Consider the following 19,736-nt stretch of genomic DNA (forward strand, 5'->3'; position numbering starts at 1 on the left):
GCACTGCAGAGAGGGGATAGCCTTCAGGCACCAGCAGGTCCCCATGACGCACTCGTTCAGAGGAGGCTGTGAAGGGCCTGAGCAGCTGTGACATGATGACTGCCAGCAACAGCATCAAATGTGTGAACTCGCCTTTTAATATGGTTTTCTCACTGCTGCAAGAGCGATATGTTTTGGCTTGGAAATGTAAAGAAATGCATAGATTAATTGCCAGTTTACCTATTTATTATTTACGGAGCTCTTACTGTGTTTAAACCTGCATAGACTTGCAGAGGCTGCACGAACACTGATTCAGGATTGGCTGCAGGTGCTAGGGTTTAGGTAGTGATGATTTAGATCAGAGAGACTCCTTTAACCCTTTAAGGACTGAGCACACTATGGGCCAGTATAGGTCACCTAGACTTTTATATTTTTGTTAGCCATAAAAATCATATTAAAGGAAGTATCAGAATTTACTGCATTTTTTTACACATCTGCTTCTATTTTACACTTTCATCCGTATTTTTTTTTTACGCATCGAATAAATGACTGGGAAAATCCCCGCAGCACCCGCGCTCTCATTCGTCACCTTCGCGGAGCAACAGAGGCAGATTACCATAACTGACGGAAAAATATTTAAATAGCCCCGTGCCTCCGCTTTGAGACGCTGTTTGAATTTACATGAGAGCACGACTGGTTGCAGAGTTACGCTGCTGGAAAGTCCGCATCCACGCGCTATCGCCGACGATAGGATCCAACGCTATAGGGTTAAGGTTTAAACCCATTGGATTTCACCATTGAAACTGGTAACCCAAATGAGAGACTCACTTCAGACCCATTCTGTTTTCTGATTGGATAATCATCTTGTGAACCAAGAAACTAATTATATTGTAACATAAATCAATAGAACATCAGGACCAAAGTTTTACTTTTATTAAGAATAAATCAGCATTATAATTGTTGTCAGTAAAAGTAATATTTTATTTGAACATGATTATCTCCTATCTGGGGAAACAGATATGTCATGTTTATGAAATTTAAGATCAAAATCTGGCATATAGTTCCTTTAAAGGAGTTAGACCCTTTTTTCAGACTTAAAAATGTGGAACTATTTATCTTGTAGCTACGTGACACATATGCTGTTTCTTAAAACACGTTTCCCCTGATTAAGTCCCCTGATAACACATGCTTAGTCAATATTAGATGTGTTAACCTTATTCAGTTGCTAGAACATAAATTTGCCTTTCTCTGTTTTTGTTTTTTCAGTAGCACAAATGTCTTCAGACTGAGAAGGAACAGGATTACATGGATATTAGCTGCTAATATTTTCTTACAGAATGGATTATCTGAGCTTTATAGAACATTGTTGAGACAATGGCTTTTCAGAACAAGACAAATCAAGCCTATCCATTTTACATAGCATTTTCTCAGGCAATAACTAATACAGAAGCTTTTTTGTCCTATCAGACACATTGTTATTTAGGGCCTTATGACTGTGTAATCCCACAGTTGTCCAGGTAGGTTCCATAGTGGTCCATGGTAATCTGTGGTCATCATTCTAAAGCTATTCAGGAAAGGCTTATTTCTGTCCTGTTAATGTGGCTTTTCAGTATTGATACTTGTTCAAATTATTATCTAGTTCTGGTACTAATTTTAGTATCTATTATTATCTGATTTTTGATACTTTTGACAACCCTGTTCCTGACTCATGGTTTGAAATCAGGTACAGGCCCTTAACTTGTTTGTGAATTGCAAAACAGTGATACCCTACGTTAGCCTTTGACAACAGCAGGTATACTGTTTATTTTGCTTAAGAAAATAGCACTTCTAAATGTCCTTTTTGCATAATCTAGAAATTAATGTATATTATATTAGCCAGTAAAGCTCCATATATCCTAATAAGAGCCGCCTGGTAGTCTGTGATTGTCCAGCTGTGCAGAGAGCAGTGCTCTTCAGAACATGTCTGCCTGATGATGAACACTACTGTGACACTGATGTCCCCACAGCTTTTGGGAGTATTACTATTGTTTTGTCCTATTGGCTGGTGTTTATTGCTGTAAGTCTAGCTCTAGCTGGATCATCAAGCAGTAGTAATTTCATAGAGTTTTGTATTGCATCGACTCTGCCGCATAGATATTTGGCACAATGATAAGAGCTGTCTATATTTTTATATTGGTAAGGAAGAGAGAATAAAGATGAAATAGCTGCAGTGTTTTGTAATGCGAAAAGGTTTATCTGCATTAGTGTGTGTCAAATGTTATCAGTTGCTCTGTGGTTAAGGCACTTAACCTCCTATTCTCCAACATAGCAAACTAATGTATGTGCAGCATGTAACTTTTTATTTTTATAGCACTGAACAAAAACAACAATAAAACGTGGGCTTACATTTCCACAACTCTTACTTGGGCTTCCTCCTACTTGTTTCCATGGAAATGTTTTTCTTTTGGCTATAATATTCCACAGTATGGCATAAAACATATCTATCTCCATGGAGAATGAATGGGTTTAACTTTGTATCTCCATGGAATCATGCAAGTGATGCAAGTTGTGTACACTTTAATTTAAAATGTTACCTGGTGCTTTTATTATAGTTCTAATATATATCGTGACCATTCTAAAACAACTGAATTCTGAAAAAAATGTATTATTCTTGAGGTTCGACTGTCTTGGTATTGATTTTTTTTTTTGACAACCCTAGCCTGGAACCCATCTTTGGAATCATTGACCTGTATTATGATGAACCTAATCCACACTACTGCACTGGAGCCGGCATGTCTCTTGCTTAAGCTTATGAGTAGATGTATTGATTACTGTGAGATTCCACAACTAGGTGATAAAGCTTTTTTTAAACACCAATGTCAAGTGGTTGCATGTTGTTTAAGTATAACACAGTATTAAGCTCCCTCTGATTCAGCTGGTGTTGGTGAGGTAATGAAGAGAGCAGAGGAGGGGGCAGCCCCATCACTAACACTGTCACCGCTTGTTCCCTGGAAACACTGTGACCTTTCCCACCTGTCCTCACAGAACCTGTTGTAAAAAAAAACTAAAAAAAAAAACCTTTGATGATTGGCATTCACACTTGTCCTGCAGGTGGCAGCGTACAATTCTGAGGGAAAGAGCAACCCCAGCCAGGTGGTGGAGTTCATCACTAAGCCAGATGCCCCGGGCTGCCCCTCCAGACCGACGATCAGGGGACGAGTGCAGCCCCACAGCTTTAAAATGGCCTGGGGTAAGGATCCACTGCACTCTGCACTTTGGTGTATACTAATGTGTTAGGAGGATAGTTTCGGTTAGTGCTGACACCTTCACTGACTCATGCTCGTGACATTAAGATGGGGTTGCAGATACTGACAGCTTTTTAAAATAACTGACTGAGGATTCATTTGACTTTATTTGCCAATTGTAATTATAGAAGTCACAGTATAATTTTAGTAATGTTAGATGGTCATAATTTTTTAAGCATAATTAGTTTTATTCTAATCTATTCTACAAAACAATTTGAAAAATTAGATGTATTAAATGTTTAAATAAGAAGGTTAAATTTAATATCTTGGTCTTTTATTCTTTTATTTGTTTTTTTTGTTGACTTTTATGTGAAGCACTTTGGGCAGCTAAAGTTGATTTTTACCATATAGGGTCTATGAATATTTGAATCTTTAATCTTTCTTTCTTGTCTCGTTTGTGTACTCACTAAATAGTTAATAGAAGTGTTACTAGGGCTACAACTAACGATTTTGTTATAGATTCATTCATTTTTTTAGATTGTGAAAGGCCCATGATTATGAGACTTTTTATAAATGTGACCAAGATGAAGCTAAAGAGATGCCACTACAGAATATCTTCAAGTATATACAACAAACCTGATTGATGACTAAATTAATTGACAACCATTTCAATGATTGGTTAGTTGAGAGTGATTTATCACTTTACTTGTTTTAGCCCTAGTTGTCAAGTACCAAAATTTCAAACCTTTCAAACTATTCATCCCTATAAGCTCGATACTTGATGCCAATTTCCACAATATTTTTTTTAGACAATAGACTGTAGCACTTTGTTTTTTTTACTAATAAAGCTAAAGATAATTCTATAACTATTTAAGAATTTTTTGGTTTTTTGCCACATATACTTCGGAGTGTTGATACTTTTGACAACCCTACTGTGGAAATGTCCACAAAAACATACAAAATTGCATTGTTTGTCCTGACAAATTTAAAGAAATGATGTGATGTATGATGTATGATTTTTTTTCTTTGTTGATGATTTGTGTCCATTTTGTATTTAGAACCCCCCAAAGACAATGGTGGAGCAGAAGTCACGAAGTATGTGGTGGAGCTGTCTGAAGGTTTAAGTGGTGAGTCCTCAGCTCATTTCCTGTGTTAATATGTCTGAGACGACATATAACCTCCTGTATGTGGCACCCAGGTACATCGTGGGAGCTGGCGTACAGCGGCCCTGCGACAGAGCATGTGTGTGAGGGCCTGAAGCCAGGCTGCTCCTACCAGATCCGGGTCTACTGCCTGAGTGAGGGGGGGCAGAGTCAGGTGAATCACATTTACACTACACTCATGCTCGACACCTTTGCTTTATCTGTGAAGAACTAATGTTCTTTAAAGGGGCACTATGTAACCTTTCTGCATGTCTCCATAGAGAGATTATTGCTTTCCTTGGAATGTTCTACAATGCGGCATTAAAAACATTTTCCATGGAGACAAGCAAGTCAAGTTACAGCCAGGTCAGAATTATACAGAGGTGGCCCTGCTCAGTAAGAATGCATGCTTCTCAAGGAATTCTTGAGCAATGAAAAGACCTGTAATTGAATGAATGCAATATAGATACCATTAAATGTCATTTAGTAGAACATTCTAAGCAATGCAATATCATCTCCATGGAAACAAGCAGGTGGTCTACCATCCTCCAGAAAAGTTGCAACATACTAACTGAACTGCTCTGCTAAATTCTCTCTATATTTCTTTCTATAACCCCTTAACATTCCGTGTCATTTTGGTGAAATTGCCTTTGTTCTGACCTCTCCAAATTAAAATAATCACCATTATTGAACCCTCAGTAGTAAATGCACAAGTTTGGGGTCTTTGTAAAGCTAACACCCTATAGTTTTACCCACAGGTGTCAGAATCACTGTAAGGTTGTCTGCTGACACCTTGTGTGGAACACACATAAAAAAAAAAAATTTTCTCATCCTTGCCTAAATTTATTTGTAAAAATGAAGGTGTAGAAAGCTGCAGTAGGGAGCTGGAGACAAAAATACACTATATGTCAACTGACACGATTGTTGACCACTTACATTTCAAATTTGAGGTCAATACCTATAAAAATGAGAGTTTTACAATCATTTTATTATGAGTAAGTCCAGGCCTCTCCAAACCTATCCGAATGAAGACATTTGGAGAACGTTTGGATAAAGTGCAATAACTTTTGAATGTTTCAACCCACAGACATCAGTTAGGCTCTACTGAAAACTCACACTGGGAGGAATCTGTATCTGCACACCCAGCTGCTCTATTACTGTACATTTATATATCATATCAAAACACAATATAAAATGTATATTTGTATATAAAATATAGTCAAAACAAGTGGTATGGGTCAAAATAAATATATATTTACAAACCGCACACTGCAAACAGTGAACAAACACACACACACTTCAAAATGTAAACAAACACACACTGCAAACTAAGAACACACTGTACATGATTGTACAGTGAGACAGTCACAGCTAATGCTAATGATTACACATTTGACCCCCAAAAAAGTCAATAGCAGAATAAACCACGCTTACCGATCAGGAACAGCATCCAGTCCATCAAAACATAAGGTCCCTCTACTCCTGAGTCCACCATGAATCTTCACTCGGTTCCACGAACTGCTCCGGGTCCGAGATGCCTCTAGTTTAACTTGTACAAACATCCACAGTGTCCTCGGTCGCGTACTTCCTTTGTTTTGTCCGTTTCGTCATGTTTAAAACGCAAAACTGCTGTGTAAAATTACGCAAAGACACGCGCGTAATTTTACGTGCGGATCTATATATCCAGTCTCCTCGTTTTACGCACGCAGCAAACTCCGTCTGTTTACAGTAAACCACTGCTTGTCATGCATCAGCGTGTTCCGCAGTTCATGGGCTTTAAGAGGAAAACATCACTAAATGTGTGTAATGTAACAGCTTGATTCTACAAGGGGGAGAGTGGGGCGTGCTCTTTCAGTCATCTGTAGCTCTCACTCACTGTCCGCGGCTCCAGTAACCCACAGCCTCTACCTTATTGGCCAACTTTGGTGTCAATCACAAGCTAACAAGTTTGTTTTGCGCTGAGCAACAATGTTGGCGCTGTCAGAAGTGTATTATGCTTTAAATTGACAAAAGAAATGCAGAGAAGTGACGGAACAGATTTCACTTTCCTGCGGCAGATTGGACATGGAGGATCTAACTTCCATTGTGGACATAATTTCTTGACTGGATTATATTCTCTGGACCTTTACGGAACGAATGAGACCAACTTTGAGCGCTCTGGTTCTGTCAAACATCAACATATTCACACAAAGTTAAGTCCAAATCCACATTTCTGACTTCTCTGTAAAAACGCTTTCCTGTCAGCACTGTGGTGATTACAGGTGTAAATGGTTTACATATTCAGAAAGATGAATGCCGTAACTTTCATTTGATGTGTAGATTGTTTGTGTGGGTGACGCAGAAATACACGCACATTGCTGTAAAGTTGCAACGTAAAGGCGACGGCCCGGACGTTAAGTGGTTTTAAATTCATGTTTCTTTTCGTTGTGGCCATTCTGCACTGCACATAATTGTTATGAAGTTATGCACTGTGCAGTCTGCTGACTTGGTGATGTGATAAGAATGTAATGAGAATGTTTTAAAAATAACTACACAGTATCTTTATCTTTTTAGCCAACTTGTTAACCTTGAAGACCGCTACTGAAATGTATGCCATTTTTGTTTTAGCTTAAAGTAAAAGGGGGTATTATGTAAAATCTACTTTTTTTTTTTTAGAGCTTTCTACCATGTTATAACATTGTTCCCTCATCAAAAACATACCAGAAGAGGTTTTAGATGTCATCCATGCATGTTTCAGTCATCTAGCAATCTCTCCCCAGCCCTGTTCAAACTCTTCTTACAGTTAGCACCAAGATCCTATCCAAAGCTAAGCCCACAAGCCTACATCACCCATGCTCCCATACAACAATTCTCCATAAATATACAAAAGCAGGATACAAAACTGTACACTACAACTTCACAAACCTGATGCAATGTGCATTAGCTTCATTAGCAGGATGCACGCTGATTGTGTTGTGATGACATTCTGAAGGGGGAGTGACTTAGTGTGGAGAGCAAAGGAAGGAGGGATTCAGAGCATCTAAAACGAAAATGAAACTTATAAAACATGCGTTGTTTTGGGCGAACATTGCCTTTTTGAAACAATTAAAGTTAACATGGTGATCTAAATATGTTATGTTAGCATTTAATACCCCATAGAAGTAAAATACCCCCTCTTTAACATAATCACAATAGTCTGAAATATTACAATTCATTTTTTCCCCCTAAATTTTACAACCTTAGTTTTGAAGTCCATTACAGCTTGCCTCCGCCACTGCCTCACTACTGTAATTACTAAGAGGGGCAGTGCTAATTCTCATCCGCGGTTAATCTGATAAATTTGACATGAATAATTCCAGATACGGACTCTATTTCTGGCCCATTTTAATAGGACCTTTTCATTCAGAGCGGCATGCTGGGAGATTAGACTGCGCTTCCTGGTGTGTACGTACAAGACAAAGGCGCTAATCAATTAACCCCACCCACGTGGGTTGGAGGATGTTTTTCTTAATTAGTCCAGTTCACAGACACTCCTCCTTTATTTCTCCATCAGCTGTTGGAGCGTGGCTTTACTCATGACGAGACTTGTGAAAGAAACATGAGTCACGATGGTGCCGCACTATAATTGGATATTTGAAGTTTTAAATGTGTCTGTCCATATCAGTCATTCATAACCGCATAGACTAATAGGAGTGTTTTCTGAAACAGAGATGTACCAAAAATAGACCATTGAAAATACAGCTAAACTCTTTTTTTACGTGACTTTTTTAATGCTAACTCTTGCAGACTTTGAAGAAGCAGACTTTTGTCACTTATGTTTTTGTTAGTCATAAATGCGTCATTGTACAAGTAATGACGATCAATCCATTACAGGGCCTAGGAGGTATTTAAAGGGCCCATATTACGCTGTTTTCTGATTTATGTTATACTGTTGTTTCCTCATCAAAAACATACCTGGATTCATGTTTTGTCTTTATTTACACACGTCTAGCACACAAACCCTGCATATTAAGTCTGTTTTTCTTTTATTATGTAAAAGGCAGCTGTTAACATGAAAAGTACCACTTCATGACATCACAAGGTGGAACAGCATTATGAGCTTTGGAAATGTAGACAGACTAAATAAGGTGTTATTCAAACATGTGTGAATTAAACAAAACACATCTCCAGGTATGTTTTTAATAAGCTAACAACATTATAACATAGCTTAAAGTTCACAATCAATTTTGCATAATATAGGATCTTTTAAAGGCTTGTTACTTATTTGACTTTTTTGTTATTCCTGTCATTTAAACAAAATCAAATGACTTTGAGCCAGACTATAATACGGTGTGGACCTGGAGCTCTGCAATTAGACTTGTTTTCCTGGTGAGAATCAGTGCTGGTATTGTATGTGAGGCAGCAGGGGGTGGATTGACCATTTGATGCATTTGTTGTGTATTAATTGGTGTTCTTTGCTCCTTTTAGTTGTCGGAGACCCTGCAGGTCCAGACCCCCGCTGTCCCCCCAGGGCCTTGCCAGCCCCCTCGGCTGGTGGGCAAGCCCAAAGCCAGGGAAGTGCAACTGCGCTGGGGTGAGTCATCATCTGTGTGTGGGCAGATCAGCTCCAGTCTGTGCACTCATTTGTCTGGTGAACTTGCTCCGAACATGAGAGTACATTGTTTTGTCAACGCTGCTGTCATTCCTCTGTACATTTTGTACTGTGGTCAGTCCTGTATGAGAATATGACTGCTATTTAAGAATTGTAAAAGCTTTTAAAAGAATGAATGTCTGTCTTATACTGAGGGGACACAAGGATGCATAACAAAGCGCTAGAGGATGCTCCCACATAAGTGATGTAAACTAGTGAGTGACTTAAAGGCACCCTACTGTACTTGATTTTTACCATCTTGAAAATGAACTTGCTTTTGTTTTCCCATTTTTAACAGTTCTTCTTGATTTGCAACCCATAAAACACTTTATAATTAGATGCAGACAGAGCACAGTAGTTTGATTCTAAGCTCTGAAGAGCTGCTAAATTATATCTGTACTGGGGATCAACATTTGTACTCCACTACCTCGACAATAATGATGTACCTGATTTAAACTTCATTGAATTTGATAACAATGCAATTGTTATTTTGTTTATATTTATTCATATGATATTACTTACTCTGTGCATAACATGATGTTTGTCTGCCACATGTACAGCATAAGTGCTCTCCTTCACCACAGTAATGTTCATCTTGTTGCCATGTTGTGCGTAGCCCCCCCTCAGGTGGACGGAGGCAGCCCTGTGTCCTGCTACAGTGTGGAAGTGAGTGGGCCTGCGTCTGAAGAGAACAGGGAGGTGTACCAGGGCTCTGAGCTGGACTGCTCTGTGGGCGGCCTGCTGCCCGGGAAAACCTACAGCTTCCGGCTGAAAGCGGCCAACAAAGCTGGGGTGAGAAGCAATGTCAAAGCGCTCACCTGCTATAGACATGCTCTAGGCTCTCCCTCTCTGCTCAGAACATTGTCTAAACTTATAGATTTGATAGTTTTGCTTTTTCTTTCAGTTTGGGCCTCTGTCAGAGCGCTGTGAGATTACGACTGGCCCCGGGGCCCCTGAACAGTGCAAGGCTCCATTGACTACCTGCAAGTCCCCCAGCTGTGTGGTGGTGTGTTGGGAGGTGAGGAAGCGTCTGACTGTCAGACTATAATAATAATAATGCATTTGATTCAAATCAACTTTCCCGAACTATGCGTTTCAATGCACATAATCATAGTCCTTAGTCACCCTCTGCTTGTTTGTTTGTTTGTTTATTATTTAATGAAGAGACAATGCATATTAAGAACAGAGGCACGGGGAACGAATCCAACACCTGTAAATATTATAGCCAGTGCTAATTTTCATCCTAAAAACAAAACAAAAACCCAGCCACACCACAGCTTATAAAAACAATAAGTACAAAATACAAACCCTCTTTCGTATCTTAAAACTCATCCATAGACCACTGCCCTCAGATCACCAGATCTCTCACAAACTTACAGTACATACATTCACAATACAGTCCATTCGTACACTACATATGTGTATGCTCAGGCATATACTCAGCCACAGCTGCTCTGGGGAAATCCAATAACAATCACATTAACACAGTCACCCTCGAGTGCTCTACCAACACCGAGACTCCGAGCACATAGCAGTGTTCTTTCAGATGACAAACAGCCCTGTGCCATGTTTGAGCTCAAATACTCACAAAATCCCTTGTATTTCTTGCTTAGACACTTGAGAGAGCATTTCCCAGTGTTCCAGTAGTGCGTGTGTGTGGGGGTGTGGGGGTGTGTGTGTAATGTGTGTAATGTGTGTGTGTGTAATGTGTGTGTGTAATGTGTGTGTGCCTGGAGCCGTGCTGCTGCTGATCTGGCATTTCACACTGCGTGGCATAACAAAGCAAATCTCCTCCTCTTATTAGCTCGGAGAATAAGTCCTGTTTGAGCGTGCTCTTGTGGCTCTTGTGAAGCCAGCACAGCAGCACCACATAATCCTGCCAATGCGCCTTTCCTGTACTTCATAAGGCATGACATTTTTACACACGCTAATGTACCAAACCAGCAGGTGGCGATGTGTGCCAGGACTGCCTACAGCTTGCCTGCACTGTCTGAATAGTGTATGCTGTAGATCCCAGTAAGTAGTCTGCATGTGTTAAGTGTACTCTTCTCTTGTCTCCCAGATGCCCCAGTGTAATGGCGCTCCTGTCACTGAGTTCCGTCTGGAGTGGGGGGCAGCTGAGGGCACCATGCAGCTTTGCTACAGCGGCCCAGCACTGAGCCATGAGATGAAGGGGCTGCTGCCTGCTACCAACTACTTCTGCAGGGTACAGGTAAGCAGGGCAGATGGAGCTTTGGGAGCACACTTCTGTCATATGTTCACATTATTGTGTGAACAAATATCTGAAAATTGGAGGCTTGCAGCACATGGTTAGACTCATAACAATAATAATAATAATGTATGACCTCTGGTTGATCTGTTGGGTTCCATACAACCTTTGGTGCAGAGCAGAAAGAGTTTATTTGTATTAAGAATTGCTTTATTTACATTAATGTTGCCAAAATGATATAGTTATATTATCAAAGCATGTCAATTGGCTGCTGTGAGAGACTAAAACTCTGTCCTTTACACAAATTTCAGATCAGTATTATAGAGCGAGCAAACGTTTAGTGCCATATGGAAAATGTTTCAGGGGTAGTCATCTGAGCGCTGTTTTTTGAAATCAAGATGTTTTGACTCTCATCCAGAAGCCATTGTCAATTCGAGTCACATAAATTCTGTCTACTCAGTCTGGCTTTTCTCTTAGATTATTAGTCAATGATTGGGTGACGGGTTTGTTATTAGCAGTTCGATATACATACTGAAAAAGGTAATTCATTTGATATACCTCCACCTGCTGGTCTTTAAGAGAAATGCATAGACAATAGTTTGTTGAAATATTACAGCTCTGCATTCAATTCAAATTTAAGTCCAGATAGTCTTAAGATTTTGGTAAAAAATAATGAACATTTAGGCATAATTTATTTCCAATTTAAAGCAAACAAATTTAAACAAATTTTAAAAGAATTAATAACCAAGTTACAACTTAGGACCAAGACCTAGCAGTGACTGGTTTTATTTCATATCCGCTAACTAGGATGTGCTCTCTTGGTGCTTCGTCTTGCGATCACGGAGGAGCCTATTGACAGCCTGTCTAGGTTCTGCAGAGTTTGTTGAAATGTATTGCGCGTACAGTCTATAGTTGCAGTCTATGTGCACACCCCTTGTGTCCCTGCTGCACACTGTAGAAGTCAGCCTCTCATCTGTCATTACCGTTTTGACAACGCACTGTGTCTGACCATTTCTGCCTGTTCTTCTTTCTACCTGTGTCTCTTAAAGTAGAGGGGTGGAGCTCACTCGGACACCAACAAAGAGATGATCACGCTCAAAACATCACACGCATGCGCATTCATAAATGCTGTCTGATATTTGCATTCAGCCCTGTTAAGAGCACAGATGCTCTTATCAAACCTGGTTTCAGTGGAGTGGCTGAAACTGAATGCTAGAACTACCCATATTACTGTTACTGCAGTACCACGGATGTGACAGATCTTTCACTTCTGCTCCTGGTTTTAGGCCGTGAACGTGGCTGGAGTGGGGCCCTTCAGTGAGGCCGTGCTGTGCCAGACACCCTGCTCTGTCCCAGCTGCCATCACCAACATCTACGCCCTGAAGGACCTGGACCTGCGCCGGTACAACGCTCCAGCAGAGGAAGAGGAGGAGGAGGAAGAGGAAGAGGAGGAAGGCAGGGCACAGACTCAGCCGCCCTTCTACTCCCCGTCCAGCTGCCTGGGGCTGAGCTGGGACCCACCCTGTGATCACGGCTCAGACATCACCTCGTATCTTATTGATCTGGGGGAGAGGCAGCCTGTGGTCATCGGCCCCGTCACCAAACACATCATCCAGAATCTGCAGCCAGACACCAGCTACAGGTCACTATCACACTGCTAACTCAACAATCAGTCCATACACCATCATCGGATTTGTTCTGATCATTTGAGAGCTTATCTGTCATGTTATCAAGTTGCCGCTGTTAGTTTGGATATCTTCGGTGTTTTAAACACTTCATTAGTATGCATTGAAAAGGAGTCGTATAGGATTAAATGTTAACTTGCTGCTAAAGGAAAAGGATTTGCTCTGCATATAAAGGCAATGATAAATATTGTGATGAAACTATGATTTGTATCTGATTTATTGAAGGACAAGTCCATATACTTACTCCTGTGACAGGCCTATGAATGTGCTCATGTTATTCTATCCGGGTCTTCTCTGTCTGTGTCCAGGATCAGGATCCAGGCTCTGAACAGTCTGGGAGCAGGGCCCTTCAGTCACACAGTGAAGATGAAGACCAAGCCACTCCCCCCACAGCCGCCCCGCCTGGAGTGCACCGCATTCAGTCACCAAACGCTCCGGCTCAAGTGGGGCGATGGGCCTGCCAAAGCCACACCCTCTGACAGCCTGCAGTACCACCTGCAGATGGGCGACCGTAGCGGCAGGTCTCTGCCTTTTCACTGTGTCTAGTATACACTGGCTAGTCTACTAGATATATTGTTGTCTCTGAGGCCACAAACAGGACTGTCAGTGCACTGTTATATTTCCTGATGTTGCTATTTGCCCTTCTAGAAATGCCTACATTTCTAATCATTGACAGTGTGCTAAATTGATGCTATTATGTGTCTGTGTTGCTACAGATTTGTCTCCGTGTACAAAGGCCCCTGTCACACACACAAAGTCCAGCGGCTAAATGAGTCTACCTCTTACACGTTCCGCATCCAGGCCTTTAATGAAGCGGGCGAAGGGCCCTTCTCCACTGTTTACACATTCAGCACCCCTCGCTCCCCCCCGGCTCCGCTCAAAGGTACCACAGCTCCTGTTTCTTGTTTCTTCTGCTTTTAGATGAGCTTTTTTGCTCATACTTCACCTGAGCTGTCCCTGCTCGAGCATAAGTCATGTTCAGCAAAGTGCGGCACTCTCCACAGCCTCTTCTGATTCTCTTTAATGAGGACACGGGTCTCCTGGAGCAGCAGCAGTACTTCTGAGAGAGCAGAGATTACAGTTGGAGATGCACAGCCTCCACACTGTCTAATGTAGTCTCTGTGGCACTGATGCTCTGTGACCACGTACCTCTTGTCAAGATCTTCAGACATGAAGGTTCCTGCAGACTTGTCAAAGACCCTTTAAAGATCACAAGTGTTTCTTTAAATATTTCCCTGTTCTAAAAGGGTGTGGGTGCGTGTAATCCCGCTAGTGTAGTTAGACCTAAAAAGGTTTTCTCCCTTTTTGAAAATGTACACGTTTGGCTTTATTTAGAAGAATAGCTGTAACACAGTTGCTCTGTGGTTGCTCCTTTCAACTTACTGTGCTGTTGTGATCCTCAGCCCCTAAAGTGGAGCGGGTGGATGACAACTCCTGTGAGGTCACATGGGAGGCACTGGCACCGATGAAAGGGGACCCCATTATCTACACGCTGCAATGCATGATGGGAAATTCTGACTACAAACAGGTGAGTCTGCTCTGAACCTTGGATTTCTACCAGAATCCTACATACTTTTACTGTGGTTTAGATCCCAGATGGACCTTAATGTTATGAGCACATTCATGCAGCGTTCAATAGCAGCCACATAGGATTGAAATGGTCCATTATACAGAGGCCATTGATCCATGAGACGTCTGCAGGCCCCGTCGGCAGGCCTCATCTTTGGCAGCTCGTCCATCTTCTGCACTAGTCCTGAACCGGGCTAACACAGAGTAATGGGCACTGTGGCCTATGCTAATGTCACCATATCACACATCACTATTGGATTAGGCCAGTGAATTATGTATGTGTCTGCCTGCATGACTGAGCGGCTGTCAGTATCCAGCACTCGGCCAATCCATGGGGTCCAAATAAAGGTGCTGTTTTTCACACATTTGGGATCAGTAACTGTTAAGGCTGCTATATTTTGTTATTAAGTTTATAAAGGAAAACTTCATGCTAATATTTGAACAATATTGAATGTGCTGAGCCCAGTTTTATTCATACATTTGATGTCAATTGAAAACCCAATTTACTTCTGAGGGATTCGGGTAGCATCAGTTTTGCCATTCCATAGTGCGATTTGTGATCTGATTTGGCACTGCAGTTTGTGATCTGAAACATGTGGGTTTTTTTTTCTTTTTTTCATTCGCACAGTGTATGTTTGTTATGTTAGACTGAAAAAAAAATAATGAAGGGCGAATATATTGTGAACAATTCTGTCCATTCCCTCTTACAAGAACTACATCTGAAGTTCTCCTTGTGTGATTTTAGGCATACAAAGGCCCCTCCACGTCATTCCTGGTGCAGAACCTCCAGCCCAGCAGTGATTACCGTTTCCGGGTGTGTGCCATCAGGCAGTGCCAGGACGCTCCGGAGCTGAGCGGGCCCTACAGCCCCACGGTGACCCTGTCACCTCAGAGGAGCGACCCGGCCGGAAGCACCGTGGCCAGCAGCAGAGCAGGCTGCGAAGCGTCCCGCTCCAGACGCTCCCTCACTGACGAGCAGTGCGCCTTCCTCATCCTCATGCTGTTCGCCATCATTGCCATCCTCATCGCCTTCGTCATCCAGTACTTTGTCATCAAATGAGCACTGTCTCTGCTGCAGGGCAATAGCTTTATCCTGTCACCCTGTGTGTGTCCTCTTAGGCATGGGACGGTCTGACATCCCACTCAAAGGGACTGCTGTGCTGTTTATTGCACACTAGAGTAGACTGATGGACAACAACATGCTTCTTACTGCTTAATGCTTATTTAAATGGCACCTATTCACCTATTTTCACCATCTAAACCTAAAGAGTGTGGTTTGTATGTTAAGCCCTAGCAACAAGTGCACATTTGCACATTTATCACAGAAACAGCATTTAGATTAATTATATTTATATGTGGTGAAGTTTTGAGGATGTCGTGGGCTAAATGTTGGAAATGACTGTAAAGACAAATTGATCATATAACTACAGCAAATCCTGCTTTTGACCCTTTCAGTACTAGTACACCTTAAAACCGTCCCATGCCTATCTGTTTCTACAGTTCATTTCTGTTATTCTGCTGCAATGGGGTGGGGGGGGGCAAGCCAATCCCCCTGCCCCAAACCTGTGGTATCTGTTGTTCACTCTCTGTCGCTTCTCAAAGGAACTCAAAGGAGCAGGGTTTTTGTCCCGGTCGGAGGATGTGCATACGGGCGCTTTACGACTTAATTGTTGCGACAGTATATATATGTGTATAGAAATAGTCCTTATTTATATTTCCATGTACGTGTCCAGTATGAAATGTTTTTTGATAGCTGTGTGTTCCTTCGGTAGTTTGTGGGTGTGGCCGTAGCCTTCGTGCTGTCCCGGGACGTGGAGGGCCAGTGTTTGCACAGAAGAGGCAGAGTCTAAAAGCTGGATTTAAAATGAAGGGACTATGTAACCCCTCCCCCCACTGGAGTTTTAAGGGGTCGTTCGCGAAAAACAGGACGAAGAAACACGACATATTCTAGACCGTTCATTTAGCACTTTCCAAACCTTTTTGATGTTCAGAATGTTTAAGGATGCAAAAATGACTGGAGATATGTTAGTATATTTTTGTACAGTGAAGACACAAGGACCTGTATGGAAAAAAATGCTCAGTTTAAAGTAAAAAAAAAAAAGAACCAAACTAACGGTGAATCCTAATTATTTTTACTATCATAGTTAAAACTGTAGCTTGTTTTTACAATCATGCAGCTGCTTAACTCTGAAATCTTATTCAGCACAAAAAATGTATGCTTATCTGTATGTTTTGACGTTTCCCTTGGGTCTTTTTTTGTTTCGTTTCCCCAGTAATTATTAATTTTGCACCTTAGTGAAAGAAGAAACCTCGACTGAGCGCGTCTAGGTATTGTGATGCATTTTATAGAACACACTTTAAGATTGTGCAAGCCCTATTTTTGTGTTTTTGGGTATTTTAAAAGTTGTAGTACCACGTGATGTCGCTGAAACGGCTGAATTAAAAAATAATATTAAAAACAGAAAAAGAAAAAGACGGTTGTTTCAGAGGCCTTAAATTGGAGAGGAGAAAAATGGGGGGGGATTTTCATTATTTTTGTTTTTTTTAGTGATAGAAAACTCTACAATGTGTTTTTCCCTTTTATTTCTGTAACATTTATTTGATGTTAGTATGTAAATGTGAGAGACAAAGTAGTTCTATGTATTGCCTATGATTTCTGTTAATTTCTTTTGTCAGGTCATACATGTGTGAAGTATATTTTTTTATGATATTGAAGTAATATAAGTTAATCCTCTCCTCAGTACTCATCGTCATGGAAACGGCAGATACGTGTTGGATCATGTACTTCCTGTGAATCAGAATTTGCCTTTTTGTGTGTGAAGTATTTGTAACAGATTGCTAACGCTGCATCGTGGCTAGTGATCTGCCTGTAGGGTCTGTAGTGTTGTTGGGTGTGGGCAGAACGCTGCTGTCAAACCATCAGAGTGAAACAGGTACCTGGCTAAACATACGTAAACAATTACATGATTTGGTCTTTTGAGGCATTCTGCAAATGTCTTCTTTTTGTCATTTAAAGAAGTCAAATTCCTATTTTTGATAGCGATTGCAACTTGTGCCATTTTAACACCCCCTTCCCAGGGCTTATAGTGCCTGTGGTCGGGGAGATTAACAAAATGCTACAAAAATGAGTAAAATATGCACAAAAATAGAGACCATTTTTATGTAATTTTAATGTTTGCAGTTACCTCATACACCGTACATTCCAATATCAAAGTTTCTTATACTATACATACTACCAGACATATCACTTTAAAATGTGCGTTATGGGAAATGTATAATCATAGATATGTATCTAAAGTGTATCTGTATAGCCATGATATCTACAAAGGATCCATGCACAATAAAAGATTTATAATTCTTTGTCTGCTGTACTCATTCAGCAGTGTCAGAAATTCAGACTACTTTTATGCTACTTTTATGAATGAAAAAGATATTTTAACAATTCAACTAGGCTCATTCACTCACTGCTTTGTGGCCAAGATCCCAATTTAATATCTGGAGCTGAAGTGTAACTGAGCAGTGCTCCTGACTGAGTGAGCCTGCAGCTTTTAAAGGGGAACTAAACACAAGGCAAGGCAAGTTTATTTGTATAGCTGGTGAGTAATTCAAAGTGATTTTACAGAGCAAGAAATACATTGACATTACAATATACTGCAAAACAAATCAAAACATAATCATAAAATGAATATTGAAAGGGAAGAGTGCAGATTAAACCTTTCAGTCATATGCACAGCTAAACAGACCAATCACTCTGTCCCATATACTCTCAATACTCCACCCCTCCTCCCCCCTCACTCATATTTCATCCTCCGGGTACTGCCGAATTCAGCAGCTCTGTTTGAAATGTGGTTGGTTAGGCATGGGTCAATTGCTGTGGATACATTTCTGAAATTCTGGACAACAAAATCATGAATCTACACAAGGCATGAGGCTCTGATCACAGCGACACATGTTTCTTCAGTCTATTATAGTAAGGTTAATGGTTTACAGTTTAAATTTCAGTTCTGAAGAAATGAGAATAATGCATGTTGGACACTTAAAAAAAAAAAAAAATGTGGAAAGGTTTTGTCCTCCCTAATGCTTTTTATCTGAGGCCACATACACTTATGGGGAAGACTGATCTGACAGTGCCTGCCCCTATGAGATGTACACAGAAATTGATAATTAACAAACAACATTATTGAACAAAAAGGTTACAAAGCGATCAAACCTATATCTTCATCACAAAAGTGTTAATTGCTATGCCAAAATTCATGACACGTTTATCCAGGTGAAATTAAATTGTTTTAAACCTGCATCTTTCAGCGATTGTGCGGCAGTTATTAGAGTTTATAGATTTTCCACCTCTGATATTGATGCGTTTACAGTGGATGCCCTTCATTATAAACGTCTAATCAGCAAAGGCCTAAATCACGAGGAAGATCATGTCCCTGCATGCTTCAGTCCTCATAGTGACATTTGAATGTAGAGTCATTAATGATGCCAAAGTGAACTCACCGGTTTAGGTCAGTTCTGTTCTAGGACACTCCTGGATCCTGACTGAACAGGACACGCTGCAAAACAAAGAGAGAGGGGGAGTGAAACAGGCCTGAGTGGTCCCGTAGCTGTGTCCGTGGTCAACACTGGTACTCACAGTGTGTGCTTGACTTCATGTAAACAGCTCACACAGGGTGGCGGAGTTGGGAATCAATTTTGGAAGTGTTGTGTGTGTCTGTTGTTCAATGTCTAGATCTGTGCTACAATTGGGACATCTAAACATGCACAGTCTTAGGAACGAGTTAACTGGCAACTCAAACATTCTTTTGGAAGGCAATTTACATATTCTAGAGACTCATTTTGGATTCCACATGTGACAATTCTTTATTAAATATGTAAGAATATAGTATGTATATAGGAACAACACAAAATGCACATACCACTGAAGATGAGAATGGATTTGATGGTACCTAATATTGAAGTATTATGGCACAGTACACATTACATATTTAAAAGCAGTGCTGGTTTGCTGTTGTTCCCACCCACCCAATGCAAATTCTGACTACTTAGATGTTTTATGTGCTATGATAGACAATGTATGTGACAGTTAAAATGAAATTTTTAAGGAATAAGCTTCACTCCATTACAGAAGCATGTGGTTTAACACAGTTTGTGACTACACCAACGCGAATATGCTGTAAAAGTGATGGCATAAAAACATCTACTTTACTAATTTTACGAACACCGGTGATCTTTGTAGTAAAGCTATATCTATGCCAGTGGGTTGTAGCGATCATAACTTACTAGCACTAGTAAGAAAAACAAAAGTTCCTGAAGTAGGAT

At 40.7% G+C, this 19,736-nt stretch overlaps 1 protein-coding gene across 4 annotated transcripts in view; it reads left to right on the top strand.

Annotated features, from left to right (window-relative positions):
- Positions 1–17,777, top strand: part of fndc3a (fibronectin type III domain containing 3A) — a 64,371-nt gene extending 46,594 nt beyond the window's left edge. For all 4 annotated transcript variants that reach the window (XM_033976976.2, XM_055226055.1, XM_033976975.2 and 1 more), the window contains exons 15-26: positions 3,070–3,208; positions 4,262–4,330; positions 4,402–4,520; positions 8,792–8,897; positions 9,571–9,746; positions 9,859–9,972; positions 11,017–11,166; positions 12,450–12,805; positions 13,157–13,369; positions 13,565–13,731; positions 14,252–14,376; positions 15,163–17,777. In XM_033976976.2, the coding sequence (XP_033832867.1) occupies positions 3,070–3,208; positions 4,262–4,330; positions 4,402–4,520; positions 8,792–8,897; positions 9,571–9,746; positions 9,859–9,972; positions 11,017–11,166; positions 12,450–12,805; positions 13,157–13,369; positions 13,565–13,731; positions 14,252–14,376; positions 15,163–15,477 (2,049 nt within the window). In that variant the 3' untranslated portion in view covers positions 15,478–17,777. The remainder of the gene's footprint in view (positions 1–3,069; positions 3,209–4,261; positions 4,331–4,401; positions 4,521–8,791; positions 8,898–9,570; positions 9,747–9,858; positions 9,973–11,016; positions 11,167–12,449; positions 12,806–13,156; positions 13,370–13,564; positions 13,732–14,251; positions 14,377–15,162) is intronic.
- The last annotated feature ends 1,959 nt before the right edge of the window (positions 17,778–19,736 follow it).

This window comes from Periophthalmus magnuspinnatus, chromosome 13 (genome assembly GCF_009829125.3).
Source record: "Periophthalmus magnuspinnatus isolate fPerMag1 chromosome 13, fPerMag1.2.pri, whole genome shotgun sequence".
Taxonomy (NCBI): Eukaryota; Metazoa; Chordata; class Actinopteri; order Gobiiformes; family Gobiidae; genus Periophthalmus; species Periophthalmus magnuspinnatus.